At 42.5% G+C, this 17,569-nt stretch overlaps 1 protein-coding gene across 2 annotated transcripts in view; it reads right to left on the bottom strand.

The window, feature by feature from the left end:
- Nucleotides 1-17,569, bottom strand: part of megf6a (multiple EGF-like-domains 6a) — a 75,328-nt gene that overhangs the window by 11,935 nt on the left and 45,824 nt on the right. For both annotated transcript variants that reach the window (XM_052091248.1, XM_052091249.1), the window contains exons 13-26: nucleotides 17,355-17,489; nucleotides 17,123-17,257; nucleotides 15,260-15,385; nucleotides 9,789-9,920; nucleotides 9,441-9,569; nucleotides 6,307-6,438; nucleotides 5,589-5,717; nucleotides 4,379-4,507; nucleotides 3,910-4,038; nucleotides 2,852-2,980; nucleotides 1,461-1,589; nucleotides 1,202-1,330; nucleotides 914-1,042; nucleotides 619-750 (exon numbers count right to left, since the gene is read on the bottom strand). In XM_052091248.1, the coding sequence (XP_051947208.1) occupies nucleotides 619-750; nucleotides 914-1,042; nucleotides 1,202-1,330; nucleotides 1,461-1,589; nucleotides 2,852-2,980; nucleotides 3,910-4,038; nucleotides 4,379-4,507; nucleotides 5,589-5,717; nucleotides 6,307-6,438; nucleotides 9,441-9,569; nucleotides 9,789-9,920; nucleotides 15,260-15,385; nucleotides 17,123-17,257; nucleotides 17,355-17,489 (1,824 nt within the window). The remainder of the gene's footprint in view (nucleotides 1-618; nucleotides 751-913; nucleotides 1,043-1,201; nucleotides 1,331-1,460; nucleotides 1,590-2,851; nucleotides 2,981-3,909; nucleotides 4,039-4,378; nucleotides 4,508-5,588; nucleotides 5,718-6,306; nucleotides 6,439-9,440; nucleotides 9,570-9,788; nucleotides 9,921-15,259; nucleotides 15,386-17,122; nucleotides 17,258-17,354; nucleotides 17,490-17,569) is intronic.

The following is a 17,569-nucleotide window of genomic DNA, read 5'->3' as shown; positions in this document are numbered from 1 at the left end:
AATATTGGCGTTTCTCCAACTTTGGGCTCTTTTGACACTGTGGAAATAAACTCTTCTGCAACATAATTTTCTCACTCTCACAGTATATTGAATTTATCCAAAAACAAAAATCATGCCCATAAGTGTATACACATGATACCACTACTTTCCTCCATATCTCAAATGATGTGTTTGTTGGTTTGATTAGATTTTGTAGAGGAAATGATAATTATGGAATTGACATACAAAATTGAATAAAATTTATTATTTGTTTTGCTAAGACTAATTTCAAAGATAGTATTTTATGTATCCCAAATACACAATTAAATTATTTCACACCATTTGCATAATTTTACAAAATTACATCTTGATTGGAAATTACACATATACATAATAAACTCTATACATAAGAGTTTTATAAAGTAATGCATGACAAAATATTTCATTTAAATGACAGTGATCTCCATATAACAAAAATAAAAAGTTATTCCTGTGCCATAAAAGTGCCCATAGTTGAAGAAACACCAATTTACAAAAAAATTATTGGCATATGGCACATGATGAATAGTCATTTCTTTTGATCACAAAAGTATGGTATGTGACTTTAAGATGAGCAAAGTTGAGATAAGAAGAGCACACCTGTATCACACTTGTTGCCATGGTAACCGGGGGCACAGTAGCACACACCACTGACTGGGTGGCAGAGCTGATTAACCTCAGAACACTGGCACACCTGATTACAATTCAGTCCAAATGTGCCGGGCTGACACACTACAGAGCAGAGGCACAATGAAAACCTTTGAGATTCAGGGTGGAGGGATTAGTGTTTCACAACTAATGTGTTGTCAAAGATGTGCTGAGCCAATAATAGTGTTGGCATATTGATGACAACTTTCATTTCACCATTAGTTTGATAGTGAGGATAATGACTCACTTTGCTCACAACCGTGACCAGTAAAGCCAGGTGAGCAGCCGCACTCTCCGGTCACATGGTTACAGGACATGCCACGAGGACAGAGGCAGCGTTGAGCACATCGTTTTCCAAACGAACCAGGTAAACAGACTGTAAGAGCACAAATGAGTTACACTGGGTCTGCCAGCAGGGGGCAATCTAACAGCACGAAAGATACACATTGGGTGCGTGATGGATCATGGGAAGTGTCTTGACCATTTGCTTCCATAATGAGTAGTAAGTGTTTATTTCAAGTAAAGTAATAATTACTTTTTTCACAGTGTGGCCCTCTCCAGCCTGCTGGACACATGCAGGTGCCAGTGATGTGGTGACATGGTGCATTGTGGTCACATCTGCATCGCTCTTGACAGTCTTGGCCATAAAAGCCTACTGCACATGCTGAACAAAACATACAATTGGAATAAAAGTATCTTTTGGATATACTGCACATTTGTCTTCTTTATTTATTTCTAAAGCAGACATTATTAACAGATCATAGCAAACTGCTTGAAGGTTGTTGTTTTTTTACCCCTCTCACAGCGTGGGCCCACCCAGCCTGCAGGGCAGAAGCACCTGCCACTCTGTCGATCACACACACCGCCATTTTTACACTCACACTTGCGTTGGCAGTCGGTCCCAAAGTGTCCCACAGCACATTCTGAACACAATCACATAAACAGCAGAAACTATGAGAGTAAGCCAAGAACATATGAAAGATATAGTTGAATGGCACTTATTTAATGTGCATTAGTGTAATTGCTGCTAAAAAGCCCAGAATAATTTGGACATTTAAAGGAATAGCCTCACTTAAAATGTAAGAATGTCATTACATTATATAATAAAATATCAAATTAAGGGGCTTTTATTTTAAAGAAAGAAAGCACAAGTACACTATTTAAAAAACATTTCACAAAAAGTAGTTTTTAAGGTGATAAATTATAAAACAATAAAGTAGATCTATTGTTCAAACTAAGATTTCTTCAGGCATTTCTTCTACATTTTTGGTTGTCAACTGCTAGTGGAGTTACACCTCTGGTTACTTACTCTGCTAAGATACATGTGTAAACTCGAGGGGACTGGCATCATACATCAACCAAAACACATTGAGACCAATTAGTTAAATGTAATTTCAAAAATGGCTTAGAAAAGTGAAATTAGTTCTGAGAAAGTTCTAGCATCATTTGTTTGCAGGTCCAACTTAGTTTGAAATTTTGTTGTTTAAAGGTGATGTAAGCAATGTTTTCATGGAAAAGTATGCAAACAATTTTCCTACTCCCATAAAGATATTAATGAAATAAGTATCCTGAGATATCTCAATGGTCTTTGTGACAGCTGATTGTGTGTTGGCCTCTGCCATTAAATTGAAGCTTCACCGTTGCGCTCTAAGCAAACATGTTTTATTTTGTATCATAAAAAGTCATTCCTGAGTTGGAATCGCCATTTCCCACTTCCTCATTTCATTAAAAACATTAACTGTCAATCATTTTGTTGTATTTTGAAGTACATTGAGGCTATGATTCATAATGTTTGTCAGTTAAGGGTGCTATCATGCCACTGTTAAATTTGACAGCCACTGGAACAAACAATGCTGCTCGTTTGCTCGGTTGTGGTCTCAAAATCATCTTTGAAGCGTGGGGTTTCGGAATGAGGGGGCATTGCTAATTCAAAGGCTCAGTCACGTGAAAGCTTCAGAATGCAAAAATCACTTCCAGCTCCTTTAATGCAAAAAAAGTAATTATTTTTAAGGGCAGCTTATGATTCAGTATATTTTGCCTATGCTTGTCCAAACTTTAGTGCTGATCTAGAAGGTTTATAAGGTGGAGCAGCAAAGCCAAAATGTTCAGCTAAAACACAACATATTTTGGTGACCAGCTATTATAGTCAGGGTTAGAATTTTACAATGTCTGGTTTCTAACTTACCCAATTCACAAGTCACTCCAGTCCAACCACTAAGACATGTGCAGTGGCCACTAAATCTGTCACATGACCCTCCATTCTGGCACAGGCACTGCTGGTGACAGCCCACACCATAGAATCCAGATGGGCACTCTGGGAAAAATCAGTAAGCAAATATTTCTTGAATTAGTTGTTAACGAGAATTGAGCTTTCAGTTGAGCATGATTCAGGCTATTCTAGCCAAAGTATGAGGAGGATGGAAGGATTAGTAAACCCCAAATTCTAACTCTATAAGAAACTTCAATAAGCAGCTAATGCAAGCAGTAGACAGACGCTATTTTTTTCAGCATCTCACATTGGAGTTCCAATGAAATCTAGCCTTAGTACATTGTCCAGCTGTTTTTCAGCACCTCCTGCAGGAGTGTCACATTTTTTAGATGTCTAGCACTTAAGAGCTAGATGGATGTCTTTGACAATTGAGACGCCTAGTGTTTAAGCGGTAGACTAACATCTTTGACCGCAGGGCCGTGTCCCACTGTATTTTAGACATCTAGTGTTCAAGCACAATAAACATCTTTGACAGTTGCCCTGGGTCCCGATGTTTAATAGGCATCTCGTGCAGGAGCACCACATTTTGTAGACATCAAGCTTTTAAGGGTTAGACTGAAGTCTTTGACCACTGCACCTGGTCCCGCAATTTTTTTCAGCGCCTTACGCAGGAGCAACACGAGATCTAGCGTTCAAGCACAAGATGGTCGTCTTTGACCGTTGCATGTACCATTATGTTTTCAGTGTCTCACGCAGGAGCACCGCGTTTTTTTTAGGCACTGTGTTGTGTTAATAAGAATGTACATTTTTTTAGAGCATGTCTCGAGACACCTGTGTTCTACTGCAATCTTTGGGTTGTGCTTGTCTAGCCTTTTCAGCCTTGTCTGAACAGCCCCAAATACATATTACTTAATGTATGTTAAGCTATAAGTGTTAATATATTACCCATACTTAAAACACAAAAAAATTGTGTGCTTTTTCGGGACAATAAAAACAAATGTTTCCCACGATCATATGAGAACTGTTAAACATACCTTGTTCACAGCTATGCCCTCTCCACCCTGCTTCACACTCACATCGCCCATCAGTAGGGTCACAGTTAGCATTATTGTTGCAGTTACAGGTTAGATTGCAGCCACGGCCATAGGTGCCAGCTTCACATGCTGTGGCAAGACACAGACTGATATGATATACAAAAAGCCATTTCTTATTTTTGAAAATGTATACATAGTGAACAACGCTTCCTAAACCACAGAGTCACTAGGATACCACATCAAAGACAGAGCTGTAACTTGCAGACAAATATCATAATAGGGCAGTGCTGGTATCTATTACTTTGCATGCAAAGTGTGGTCATACATGGACACACAAAATAAAGAGCATCTGTTATATCATTTACTTTTAACCTTACAGGAGTGACAGAGGGAATGCTTTGAACTTGCTTACTGTTACCTTTTATTGTCATGGGATGTGAGTATGTCTGACGACAGTAAAACAACTCACTAGTATTGCAGAGGGGGTCGACCCAGCCAGATGGACACTGGCAGTCTCCAGTCATGGGGTTACAACGACCACCATTTAAGCACTGGCACTTTTGCTGGCACTCTAGACCATGGAAACCTTCAGGACAGGCTGTTGAATACACATATACAGTAAACAGTACACAGTATACACACACAAGTTAGATGGTTTCATACTTTTAGAGAGTAAAAAGTAATTGGACACTTGAACCACACTTAAAAATTTATGAATGTCACTTCATTAAATAGCAAAACATCAAACCAATTGCCATACATTTTAAAGATACACTCACAAAGCACTTTATTAGGAGATTTGTACACCTACATATTCGTGCGATTATCTAATCAGCCAATCGTGTGGCAGCAATGCAATGCATAAAATCATGCAGATACGGGTCAGAAGTTTCAGTTAATGTTCACATCAACCATCAGAATGGGGAAAATATGTGTTCTCAGTGATTTCGACCATGGCGTGATTGTTGGTGCCAGACGGTCTGGTTTGAGTATTTCTGTAACTGCTCATCCCCTGAGATTTTCACACACATGGTGCCAAATACAAAAAATCATCCAGTGAGCGGCAGTTCTGCAGATGGAAATGCCTTGTTGATGTGAGAGGTCAACGGAGAGTGGCCAGACTGGTTAAAGCTGACAAAAAGGCTACAGTAACTCAGATAACCACTCTGTGCAATTGTAGAGAGCAGAATAGCATCTCAGAATGCACAACACATCAAACCTTGAGGCGGATGGGCTACAAAAGCAGGCACATAATTAGGACCATAGTGTCCCTAAAAAAGTGTTAAGTGAGAGAACATAGCAGTTTTTTATGTTTAAAATTATAAAACAATCAATATTTTTCACAATGAAGACAAAAAATATTTGGACACTTTCTTAGTGGAACATGTTTAATGTAAAGAGCTTCACTTGTGGTTACTCTGCTAGGACACTAGTGTGAACGTCCACTAAAAATGACCTTTGCACCAGTTGGTTTAAAGTCATTGGAAAATGGCTCAGAAAATTAAAAGTTTAATTTTTAAGGAAAGGTATATCATCATTTGTTTGAAGATGCCACTTTGTTTGATATTTTTTGTTATCTAATGGAAAATAATTCAGACATATTGATGTGTGGATTAAGTGTCTAAAAAGTTCCAATAATTTTTCGGGGCCATTGTAATACGTAACAAACCATCTCCTACGTTTTTCACAGTATGTTCCAGTCCAGCCTGGTAAACAAGTACAGGCACCGCTCACATGTTCGCATGCTGCATCATTCTCACACTGGCATCTGTGGTGGCAGCCCTGGCCGAAGTAACCCTCAGGACACTCTATAAAACACCAAGAAAACAACAAACAGCAAAGGCTCAGTATAAAACTAGACCTTCATTTCCAGAAGGACATACCAGTGCTTGCAATCCAGCAAAAGATCTAGGTAAGCTTAGGTCTAAGGCTTTGTTTTCTGTGTAAACAAAATGCAACAGAAAAAAGTCCCCTTAATGTTTGCTGTTGTCATGACACTCAGCATATGTCCTGCTTTCTGTCGACTATGCAGAAGAATTTACACATAACACATGATTTTACAACGACATCATCACTGTTGGTTGGATTTTGAATGCTGAGCATTCCAAGTAGCTAAATCAAAGGGAGACTTTTAATTTTAATTAAAGTATAAAGTTACAAAACAAAAATATAAAATGTTTATTTAAAGGTTTTAACGGAGACGGCATGTTAAGCGGTTCTGGCTGAATTGATTGCAGACAATTGAAGAGAAGAAGAATAAAAAGTACTAAGAAATTGTAATACAGTGCTGCCTTGCCAGCATTATAAAAATTGATGGAAGAAAATATTATTTTCAGAGTCATTCTCTTCATAGTGAGACAGAGCGAGAAAGAGAGGAAAATAGAGTACAGTACATACTTTGATCACATCGTGGTCCTTTGTAACCTGCTTCACAATGGCAATGCCCAGTCACAGAGTCACAGCTTCCTACACTGTTCTGGCAGTCGCATAGGTTGGTACAGTTCGACCCCCATCGTCCCAGCTCACACGCTGCCACAGAACACACAGATAATTTATTCCCACTCTGCCACAATGACCCGATCACACGATTAAGTCTACTAGAGTGAACATAGTTTGAGTGAGGTAGAAGGACCATAACTGGACCAAGGCTTTGTTGTAATAGTGTACCCACTTAGTGTACCCACTTAGGGCATGGATGTGATGCTTTATGTGAAGACACCTAATGCAGGTGATGGCAATGGCTTGACTAAGGTATATATTGGGAAAACAGCTTGTAAGTAATATGGCTCAAGGTTTGGCTGGTTAGCATGGAAGATCCCAGTAAGTGCTTGCTGGTAGATGCCATAACTACACCATATAGCAGCAAAAAGCATCTTTCTCTACTACCAGACATTCAAATGTAGCCATGTATTCTGACAAAATAAAACATTTTGTGCATGCAACATACAGTATATTGCAACTATTTCATATAGTAGATGTTTTGCTAGTGACATAATGCTTTTGGAGTGCTCTTAAAAGCATGAAACATACTTTGCTAGTAAAGGACTTGGGAATGTTAGAATTTTGTTGTGCCATCAGCCAATAAGAGCTATAAGGACATCATATTCCTGTGACTCTAGAGGGATTAGTCACATGGCATTTACAGCTCAGGTGATCAGCGAAAACAAACTGTATGCAGAACTGAGTGCCCATGAGCAAAGATGGAAGAAATTTCACTTAATGAGCAATTGCCATTGGTATGAATGGGAAATTTAAAGGATAGCTTTCTGAGAGTATTATAGACTTTCACAGTCACAGCCATAGGCTCATTAGCCGCGTTTCCACTATCAGATAATATTAGGGTGTTCTAATGCATGCCAGGGCATTCCCACTGTTACTTCCAGGGTCAGGTCTTGCATTACACCAAGCAAATTCCAAAATAAAAAACAAACAAATGGCAGCTTCAGTCTCCATCATGTTCATTTTGAGTATTAGCTAGTCTCCAGAGTCTAATACCTCAGCCTGAGCTGTAGGCACAATGGTGGAATTGCAGATAAATGTTGGTCCCTGGTTCACACTGGCCTGATAGTAGAAATGCAGATATTGTAGGCAATAAACAAGGCCTTGAATCTTATTTTGATGGCTACAGGTAATCAACACAGAGACTTTGTCAAAGACATAACGTACACATTTCTGGAGATTGAATACGTCATGCAGCCTCATTTAGGGTGAGTTCAGGGAGCTACATCACAGATACACACCAGCTAGCAATGGGTGAGTTGCAAAAGTCCTTTCCAAACACAATAAACCTGAATAAGAAGCTGTATGAAGCTGAAGTGCTGGAAGACTTGGATTTCTCTGATGTTAAGAGACACGAAGAGGCAAGACTGGACAGTTGGCACAGTGTGAGGATTACAGGTCAGCTGGGCCTCTAGGGTAGCATAGGCTTACTCTGCATTAGGAGGAGATGACTGAGCAGAGGCTAATCTTGTAAAAGTTGAGCTAGAGGTGATTTATAACTATCCCAGATGACAGAGCAGTGTTTAAAGTTGCCAGAGAGTCTCACATCCTTCAGATCATAGAGGTAGAGACAGATATGACATGTAAAACTTTGTCAACATGAAGTCATGATAGATGTATTAATTGACTATATAGCAGAGGATGTGAGATGAAGGCTATTTTATTCTGAAATAAGTAATGAAGAAGAGGAAGAGTGGTGTTAAAGAAATAATGACAATTTAGAGTGATTTGTGAGATATGGATATGAACTTGGATATCAATGATTATTTTGGAATGCCGTTTAGATATTTTGGCATATCCAATGTTAGAAGGTGTGGTGTGCACTAAGGTCCTCCACAGTTTGGCCCTATTTTAAGAGAGTCTCTGATAGCCATATTAAACAGCAAAGATGTTAAAAGTTTTTCAGTTCATAGCAGTTTCTGTTACATGATCAATTAATGTCTATCACATACTAAATTGTAAAAGTAAGCCCTCTTTAACTGTAGGTTCTAGAAAATAATTAAATCTAAAAAGAAGTGGGACTCTTTATAACCCTGATATACTTCATACGAAATCAAAGAATGAATGGTGTGATGTGATTTCGAACATAATCCTGTCAAAAAGATTTTTTTTAGTTCATTTTGGTAGTTCTTAACAGCTCACCGAGGTGAACTTTTAAGAACATTTCTTGCTGCCTTCTAAACACCTTCTTCCTGTAATTGAGCCATCATCAGTAGGTGTGACCTGAAGCTCCACCTACTTTGAGGCTGACAGCTAAATCTGTTTTCGTCCAGATCAGTCAAGATGAACTCACAGGAGTTACTAATGAGCTGGTGCAAACTTAACTACATCTGTACGATCGTTTGAATAGAGACGTTTTCCAAGAATATGTCATGTGATTTTTCATTTTTATTTAATTAGTCTATGAAAGAAAACAAATGTACTCAAATACTCTTAAGTTCCCATTCACTCTATTGTTTGATATGCTGCTTCACTCATGTGCCATCTGCCCAAAGTAAGATATGCCTCTCTTATCTCCAGTCTTTTGTCTGTATTTTGCTCATTAACACTCTTTTATACACTCATCTTCGCAATAGTGTCAGTGTCATAATACATTATAATAACAGCGTAATTGGCACATATTATGGCCGCGTATATCGTGTTAGCACACTAGCGTCAATAATTCAGAATGTAAACAATAAAACATTTTTCTACTGCAAATAAATTACTTTAAATCATAATTGAGTGGTTATAAAAGCTTCTTTTACTGACCTCATTTGAATTCTACTCACTGAATGAGGCATAAATTCATTGAAAATACATTTTAATGTGACAAGAGTTAAGGTTTTACTGAGTGTCTTCAAATTTAAATATACTTCGAAATGCCTCCCACAGCGGTGTGGCGGGTGTCTGAATTTTTGCAAATAGTACACTGTTTAGTATGATCGGCTGTTTCGATCTTCTTTTTATCCCTGAATGAAGAACAAAGAAGAACATCTACAGATGTATATCGGGGCCTTTAGTGCTTTTTATAGGTACAGTAGGGACCTTACCTTTCCTGCAGTTGGGTCCTGTCCAACCATCTTTACAAACACAGAGACCTGTTTCATGGTGGCATTGCCCATTGTTCTCACAGGAGCAGTGCAACTGGCAGCCAAAGCCAAAGCGCCCAATTGGGCAGACTGACAGAAATAAAACACAATTTGCTACCATGTGATTTATATAAAGAGATAAAGCTGAGCAAAGTCAAAATGCAAAAACAGAAATATTAAACAGATGTTTCTCCTTACAATGCAAAAATAACAAATTCAAGGCAGATGTATGTTATTGAGGTCAGATGACGAATTCAGATTAAGAAAATTAAAGACTGAGATTAAGATATAAAAAAACAAATAACTCACTATTCTGACAGAGATTTCCAATGAATCCTGGTGGACAAATGCAGGTGCCGTTTCGTCTGTCACACACTCCACCATTGGTACAGACAGGGCAGAGCTCGGCACATATCAGCCCCCAACGACCCTCTTCACAGTCTGAAAATACACTTTTAAAGTTATACTAGAAGAGAAAGACAGTGGGGTAGAAAAGTCTGGCATTATGTTGAAAATCTGGTATTTTGGTAATCTGGAAATTAAAAGTTTCAGGATTTTGAAGAAAAAGTTTATGAAAGAAATATTAATGAAAATAAATATTTCAGATTCTGCAGATTCAGATAAGTCAAAAGTCAAATGCAAGCATCTAATTTGTGACATTGACCATGTTAACTTTTTACTTTTTTCCATTGAAGCACACAAGATGCTCTTTAAAACATTGTCAAATCATGCTGGAAAAGCATGGTTCATTAGGTTTTGTTACGTTCTCGTGTTGTCTGTCCTGTGTTCTCTGTTTTCACTAGTCACGTTTATGTCACCTTTCATTGTGGTCCGCCCCGCGTTTTCCGTTTCACCCTCGCCAGTCACGTCCCATGTCACTCTTCCCTGTTGTCCGTCCCGTGTTTTCCATTTCACCGAACACGCTCCCTGTCATGTCTTCCTTGTTGTCCTGTGTTTCACTGTCTCTGTTAGAACTACACTTCCCTTCTTCCTCACTCCTCATCACCGCTGTCACAGCATTATTGTCCGCACCAGTCGCCTATTTTGTTATCACCGTGTCGATCTATTTAAACCCTGTCGTTTCCTCTCTCCGTTGTCGATTGTTGATGTTTCTTGTCGGGCTCAAGGTTACCGTTTATGTTTCTACCCTGCCCTTCGTGGATGTCTTCCCCAACCTGTGTAACCCCTGTATGTTCTTCCGAGTTTTAGTTTCGTTTTCCCATTGTGGACCTTTTGTTTTGTTCCAGTGTTTGTGTTCCCTCTACTTTCTTCAAAGTCATCACAGAACAATCGACCACTATGGATCCAGCGGTTATTCGGGCAAGCTGTCGTTTGCTGAACCTGAGGCAGGAGGGCCGGCCGGTGGAGGACCATGTCCGTGATTTTCTGGACCTAGCGAGTGCCACCGACTTCCCTGACTCCTCCCTGGTGGTGTTCTTCCGGGCTGGCCTGACCAGTTCGCTCAGGGAGCGGTTGCCACCGGCGACGCGCGGCTGGACGCCCCGTGATTTCGTGGAGGAGACGCTGCTGGCATGCGGCTCACCGTTTACTGTGGGTGTGGTTGAGGAGGATCCTGCCTCTCCTCCCACAGTGGTGACCCTCCAGTCGTCCATGGCTGTTCCTGTTCCGCCTGCTCCACCTGCCAACAAGCCGACCCCCACGCCAGCCGTGACCAACGAGCCAGCGCTGCCAACTTCGTCCGCCCGGAGGAGGAGGAGAAGAAAGGCTTCCGCTCCCCAGCCCACGCCTGCCCCGGTCGGCGAGCCACAGCCCACGCCTGCCCCGGTCGGCGAGCCAGAGCCTGTAGCCTCCGACGTCAGTGAGCCAGCGACAGTAGCCGTGACCGTCCCTGAGCCAGCGCCAGTAGCCGTGACCGTCCCTGAGCCAGCGCCAGTAGCCGTGACCGCCCGAGAGCCAGCGCCAGTAGCCACGACCATCCCTGAGCCAGCGCCAGTAGCCGTGCCCGTCCTAGAGCCAGCGCCTCTCAAGTCTCCCGAGCCTCCCAGGGCTCCGCCTCTCAAGTCTCTCGAGCCTCCCAGGGCTCTGCCTCTCGAGCCTTCCAGGGCTCCCCCTCTCAAGCCTCCCAGGGCTCCGCCTCTCGAGCCCCCCGAGCCTCCCAGGGCTCTGCCTCTCGAGCCTCCCAGGGCTCCACCTCTCGAGCCTCCCAGGGCTCCGCCTCTCGAGCCTCCCAGGGCTCCACCTCTCGAGTCTCTCGAGCCTCCCAGGGCTCCGCCCCTCGAGTCTTCCAGGGCTCCTCCTCTTGAGCCACCCAGTGCTCCGCCTCTTGAGCCACCCAGTGCTCCGCCTCTTGAGCCTCCCAGGGCTCCGCCCCCAGATCCTCCTAGGGCTCCACCTCCCGAGCATCCTGTGCCTCCCGAACCTCCTACGGTTCCGCCTCCCGAGCCTCTTACGGCTCTGCTCCCAGAGACTCCAAAGCCTCCTATGGCGCCGCCTTCCTCGGCTCCGCCTCCCGAGCCTCCTACGGCTCCGCCTCCAGGGCCTTCCAGGGCTCCGCCTCTAGAGCCTCCTACGACGCCATCTTCCTCGGCTTCGCCTCCTGAGCCTCTCACGGCTCCGCCCCCTGTGCCTCCAGAGTTTTCCATGGTTCCGCATCCCTCGGCCCTGCCTCCTGAGCCTCCCTCAGCTCTGCCTCCTGAGCTTCCCTCAGTTCTGCCTCCTGAGTCTCCCTCGGCTCCGCCCCCTGAGCCTCCCACAGCTCTGCCAACCACGGCTCCACCTCCTGAGCCTCCCTCGGCTCCACCTCCAGTGGCTCCCTCAGCTCCGCCTTCCGTGCCTTCACCGCCTATGCCTTCCACGGTGCCGCCACCCAAGTCTTCGACTGCTCCGCCTCAGAAGTCCTCCTTGGCTCTGTCTCTCGCGGCTCTGCCGGCCTCTCCAGAGGCCACGCCTCCTCCCAGGTCCCCCAAACCTGCCCCTGTCCCATGGCCAACTCCCAGACCTCCTGACCCTGTGCTTGCCTTATGGCCAGGTCCCGGGCCACCCAGGCCTGTCCCCACACTGTGGCCGCCTCCCAGGCCTCCTGGACCTGTCCCTGCCCGGTTGACGCCCCCCAGGTCACCTGACCCGGTCCCCTTAACACACTCCCAAAGACTGCGTGCCAGCCCTCTCGGCCTCCCCGGTCTGCCTATCTGCCCTTTGTGCCCCCGTGGACTGCCTAATTGCCCCCGTGGACTGTCTCCATGCCCCTTGTACCCCCGTGGACTGTCTCCGTGCCCCTTGTGCCCCCTTTTGTCTGTCTGTGTTCCCCCGGGTCTACCCCCTCACTCCTTGTACCTTTTGTTTTTTGTTATTCCATCTGGAATCCGGTCTTTTTGAGGGGGGATTATGTTACGTTCTCATGTTGTCTGCCCTGTGTTCTCTGTTTTCACTAGTCACGTTTATGTCACCTTTCATTGTGGTCCGCCCCGCGTTTTCCGTTTCACCCTCGCCAGTCACGTCCCATGTCACTCTTCACCGAACACGCTCCCTGTCATGTCTTCCTTGTTGTCCGCCTGTGTTTCCCTGTCTCTGTTAGAACTACACTTCCCTTCTTCCTCACTCCTCATCACCGCTGTCACAGCGTTATTGTCCGCACCAGTCGCCTATTTTGTTATCACCGTGTCGATCTATTTAAACCCTGTCATTTCCTCTCTCCGTTGTCGATTGTTGATGTTTCTTGTCGGGCTCAAGGTTACCGTTTATGTTTCTACCCTGCCTTTCGTGGATGTCTTCCCCAACCTGTGTAACCCCTGTATGTTCTTCCGAGTTTTAGTTTCGTTTTCCCATTGTGGACCTTTTGTTTTGTTCCAGTGATTGTGTTCCCTCTACTTTCTTCAATAAACCGCATTTTGATTCAAACCCCCACGTCTGCCTTCTCCTGAGTCATCACAGGTTTGCACAAACTTGTGGTGCATGATATCATTAAAAACAACGGTTAACATACCAAATAAGACATTTTGAAATGTATTACATTTTCAAATCAACTTTTTATTCAAATAATCATGCTGGTAATACAATTTGCAATGGATAAATGCACTAAATGATGAATAAAAGCATTTTCACTAATGAAAATTTGGACATCACGTAAAAACAATTACTGAGGGCAGCTTTAAGTAACAAACAAAAAACAAACAGTTTGTTTAATTTAAATACATTTTACTATGCAGAGTAAACCAGGATTAATTTAATCCATTAATGTAAGTGTTCAATATGGGCAGTTACTGAGCAAATAGTTCAGCTGGTCATGTGATGCTAACATGGCTGCCACCATGAGGTGCCCCTGCTCCATGTAGAATAAAAAAGCTTTTATAACGTTACTGATATGATTGAACTCTCGTCTCACTGGAGGGGTCATGATTTTATACTTTATATTAATATTTTAAAATTACTATTAATTTCTTTAGAAGTAAAACTTTTTAAATTCAGATTACTGAGTGAACCATTAAGTTGAAGAGTTTAAACAAGAATGTTGATAATATACATAAATCTTTGATGTTTGATTGTAAATTATTAAAATCATCATCTAATAGGACTTTTCCCTACATTTTTCCCCCATAACTGCAGCCTAAGTATTCAGTTTAATGTAATATCTGTGGACTGCATGCTGCAATGTGGCTAAAAAGCACTTAATAGTAGGAACCAATCAAAACTAATACCACATGTAGTCCTAATTGAACACAGACAGTAAAGATTTTCATTTCATTCTTATTTACAGGGGGCGCCTACATGGTAGTTCTGAAAGCATCACAGTACACCTCATATATGAACACAGACCCACACACTCAGACGTCCCAGCTGGAAACCACTGACTGTTCATTAACAGCTAATAATAGTCTCTGTGGCATGGCTTGGATTCTGTCATTCTGCATTGAACTATGTCTCATTATGTTCTTGTGTATCTGAAAGAGAACTCCTCTAATGGGGTGGCCCATGAGGAGAGATACATTACCACATTTATGTCTGTGATCTTTGGCCTAGCAAGTTGTGGATAATAATGGATCTCCAAAACACAAAAATCTCCCCTCTCTAAAATACCTCATCTTCTCCAAAACAGAACAGAATGAAAAGTCATTAGTGGCAAAAAAAGTATTCCTCTCTTTCTTAAACATGGTTAGAGTTCAGAACAAATGCTGAGGTTGGCTTGTTTAATATGGTTCAGAAAATATTTCATGTAAATAACGATTCCAGGTAAATTAAGTGAATATGGTGGTTCACTTGCAAACTCGCTCTGTGATATTTCATGGTAATATACTACTCTTTAGGGGGAATTCACTAACTATAAATCACATATGTTGATGGCTGCATTTATTTGCACACACATTGTCAGCGTTGTTTTTAGCACACAATTCACTAAAGGAATTATACAGGTAACGGCACAAACGTGCCCACAAAATCAATGTTGAATGCAATTTGCACAGCACAATTCCCCATCTTACAGGCTGGTTCTGAGTGCAAGGTTGAGAAGTATGCAGAAGACTACCACAATCTGGCATACTTTGCAGGAACTTTAAAGCCTCACTCGACCACTGCAATCCAGGCACCAGAGTCATCTCTTTAAATGTTGAATGTGCTCGACTACACTGCACATTTATATATACAGTATGACTGCAGGCAGTATTAGAGCAATTTTAATTGCGGCAGAGACTGGTTAAATGGAATTGCATGCGGTTAGTGAATAAGAATCAGGTTTTTGCAATTTATGCGGCTCTAAGTCCTTTGTTTCTTGGTTGTCATAGTAGTTTGCAGTATCGCTTTCTTATTTGCTGTGTTAGTAGTCTTACCTTTCTCACAATGTTCTCCGGTCCGTCCAGCGGGACAGTGGCATTCCCCGGTCACTGAGTCGCATGGAGCTCCATTACAGTTACAAGAGTATGAGCATCCAACTCCAAACTGTCCCACAGGGCACTCTGTAAAAGTTAGGACACACGGTCTGTTACAGAATTAGAATAAGAATTAATAGTGGAAAACAAACCTTATCCTGTTTAAACCTAAGACTGTTCCTCTGACTACTACTGTTATGGCACAATTCATTGAGGTGGAGTTGAGGCTTCCAGATCATGGCTACTGTTTTTATTGATGAGGTGAGAAATCTGAGCACTGGCAGAGCACTGGCAGGTTTAATGGCTGGGGCCAAACACGGGGCTGAACAACTCTGACAAGAGACCGTATCGAGAAGACCAGCATTGTTGGTCACCAGCATACATTGTGTTTCGGATGCCTGTCCCCAGCAACGGGATTCTAGTATGTTAGTATCCCACAAGACTTCCTTGTTCAACCAGCTTCACCAGCTCAAATTTTGCTTGTCTGTGCAGGTTTACCAGCTAGGCCAGTACCAAACCAGCACTACCCAGCCTAGACCAGCATAGAAATGTATGCTGGCCTAAACAAGTCTTCACAGCAGGGGAGAGTTCTGGATGTTCAGGCTGCTCTGGCAGTGGCATAAATCTGGGTAGTGGGGATCCAGCAGACATCACTGAAGCGCCCCAACAAACAGGTGGCTGAGCTCCATTCTTTACTAGTGGTCTAATGGCCTTAGACAGTCCATAGTGCATCCAAAGTAATAAATTAAAAGGTCAGAAAAAAGAAACAACCAGAGAGACTGCAAGAGAAATGCGGAGACAAGCCAAAGCGACTCCCTTCACAGCCTGTTGATCCTAATTGATGGCAGGCACAGTACTCTGATCATTTAATGACTTCCAGGTTATGAGGCTTTACTGCCAGCTCAGTGTTTCTGAAGAAATATTTAAGATATTTCCATACCCCTTTCCAAGCACTGTGGACTCAGGCATGGAAGCTGCTAGGGCTCTGAGATGCGGCATTGCTTCTTAAAATCATGGTAGGAGAACAGTTTAATTTTATACCAATGCTCATAAAATAAGCATTTACAGTATACATATAAAGTAACTGACTGTTATCTGGCCGAGAAATCCTTAATAAATCAAAACATGCAGGTTCCAGTATGGTCAGCTTTGGTTTTCTGCCATTTCTTACCTTGAAGGAGCTATATTCTTAACTTCTGTAGCATTTATTTTCCCCCTTAGGTCCACTTATAATGTTAGTCATGTTTTATTGCACCAAAACAGCTATAATTTAGTTTTACATGACTGTATTGCCACCTCTCTGTGGTCCTAAAAAGGCAGGTTTTGCTATTGTACATTGAAGACTTCTATAGTAAATTATGTCTCTTATGATTGGCTAACCTCCTCATACCAATGTAGTTTACACTGCTCATCCATGCAGGTCACGATTCTGAATATGTAAATGTGAGCATATGCTAATATGTTAATGTGCTCATGGCTCATCTGCTGTGCAAAATGACCTGTTTTAATATTTCCCCTTTAAAATCTATTAATTCTAGATATATATTTGTGCTAGATCTTCACTTGATTAAAAGTCAGGAGCATATCCGTGTTGAGGGAAAACATTCAACACAGCAAAAAGGAATTTCCATCATGCACTCCAGTGTTTGGCAGCTATGTTTGGCCTGGCTCCTCACGTTATACATATTGTCAACTGCTAGTCAGTGTGACTTATGCAATGACTCACAGAGATGCAGCAGCCATAAATTCACTTTAATTGAATCTCTCATAGTAATGTGCAGAGGGGTGTCACTGCATTCCAACAAATATATTATTTTAACTTACCTTGGTTGCAGTGCTCCCCATGCAGGCCAGCTGGGCACCGACGCTGGCACTGGCCAGTCATGTGATGACAGGATACCCCCGCTGGACACTGGCATTTTGACTTACATCCTGGACCATAGTAACTGCTATCACACTCTAAAAAGCAGAATAACAGAGAGATAAAACAGTTCAGCAGTGAAGCAGATCCTATCCATGAGCTTTCAGTCTATTGAAGGGTATTCTCTGAACTGACCTTGTTTGCAGGTCTTTCCCTGATATCCAGGTTTGCAAATACAAGTTCCATGGCGCCTGTGGCACTCGAGCGTGTTCTGTTGCACACACTGACACTCTGCTGAGCAGCCGGATCCATACGACCACTTGGGGCAAGCTGAAAAAGTAATTAACATCGAAGACACTCTGCTAACAAGGTGAATTGTCTGATGGTTAATAGGTGAGCATATCTGATGG

The sequence above is a fragment of the Xyrauchen texanus genome, chromosome 25, assembly GCF_025860055.1.
Source record: "Xyrauchen texanus isolate HMW12.3.18 chromosome 25, RBS_HiC_50CHRs, whole genome shotgun sequence".
Classification (NCBI taxonomy): Eukaryota; Metazoa; Chordata; class Actinopteri; order Cypriniformes; family Catostomidae; genus Xyrauchen; species Xyrauchen texanus.
This window is presented reverse-complemented; position numbering and strand designations above follow the sequence as displayed.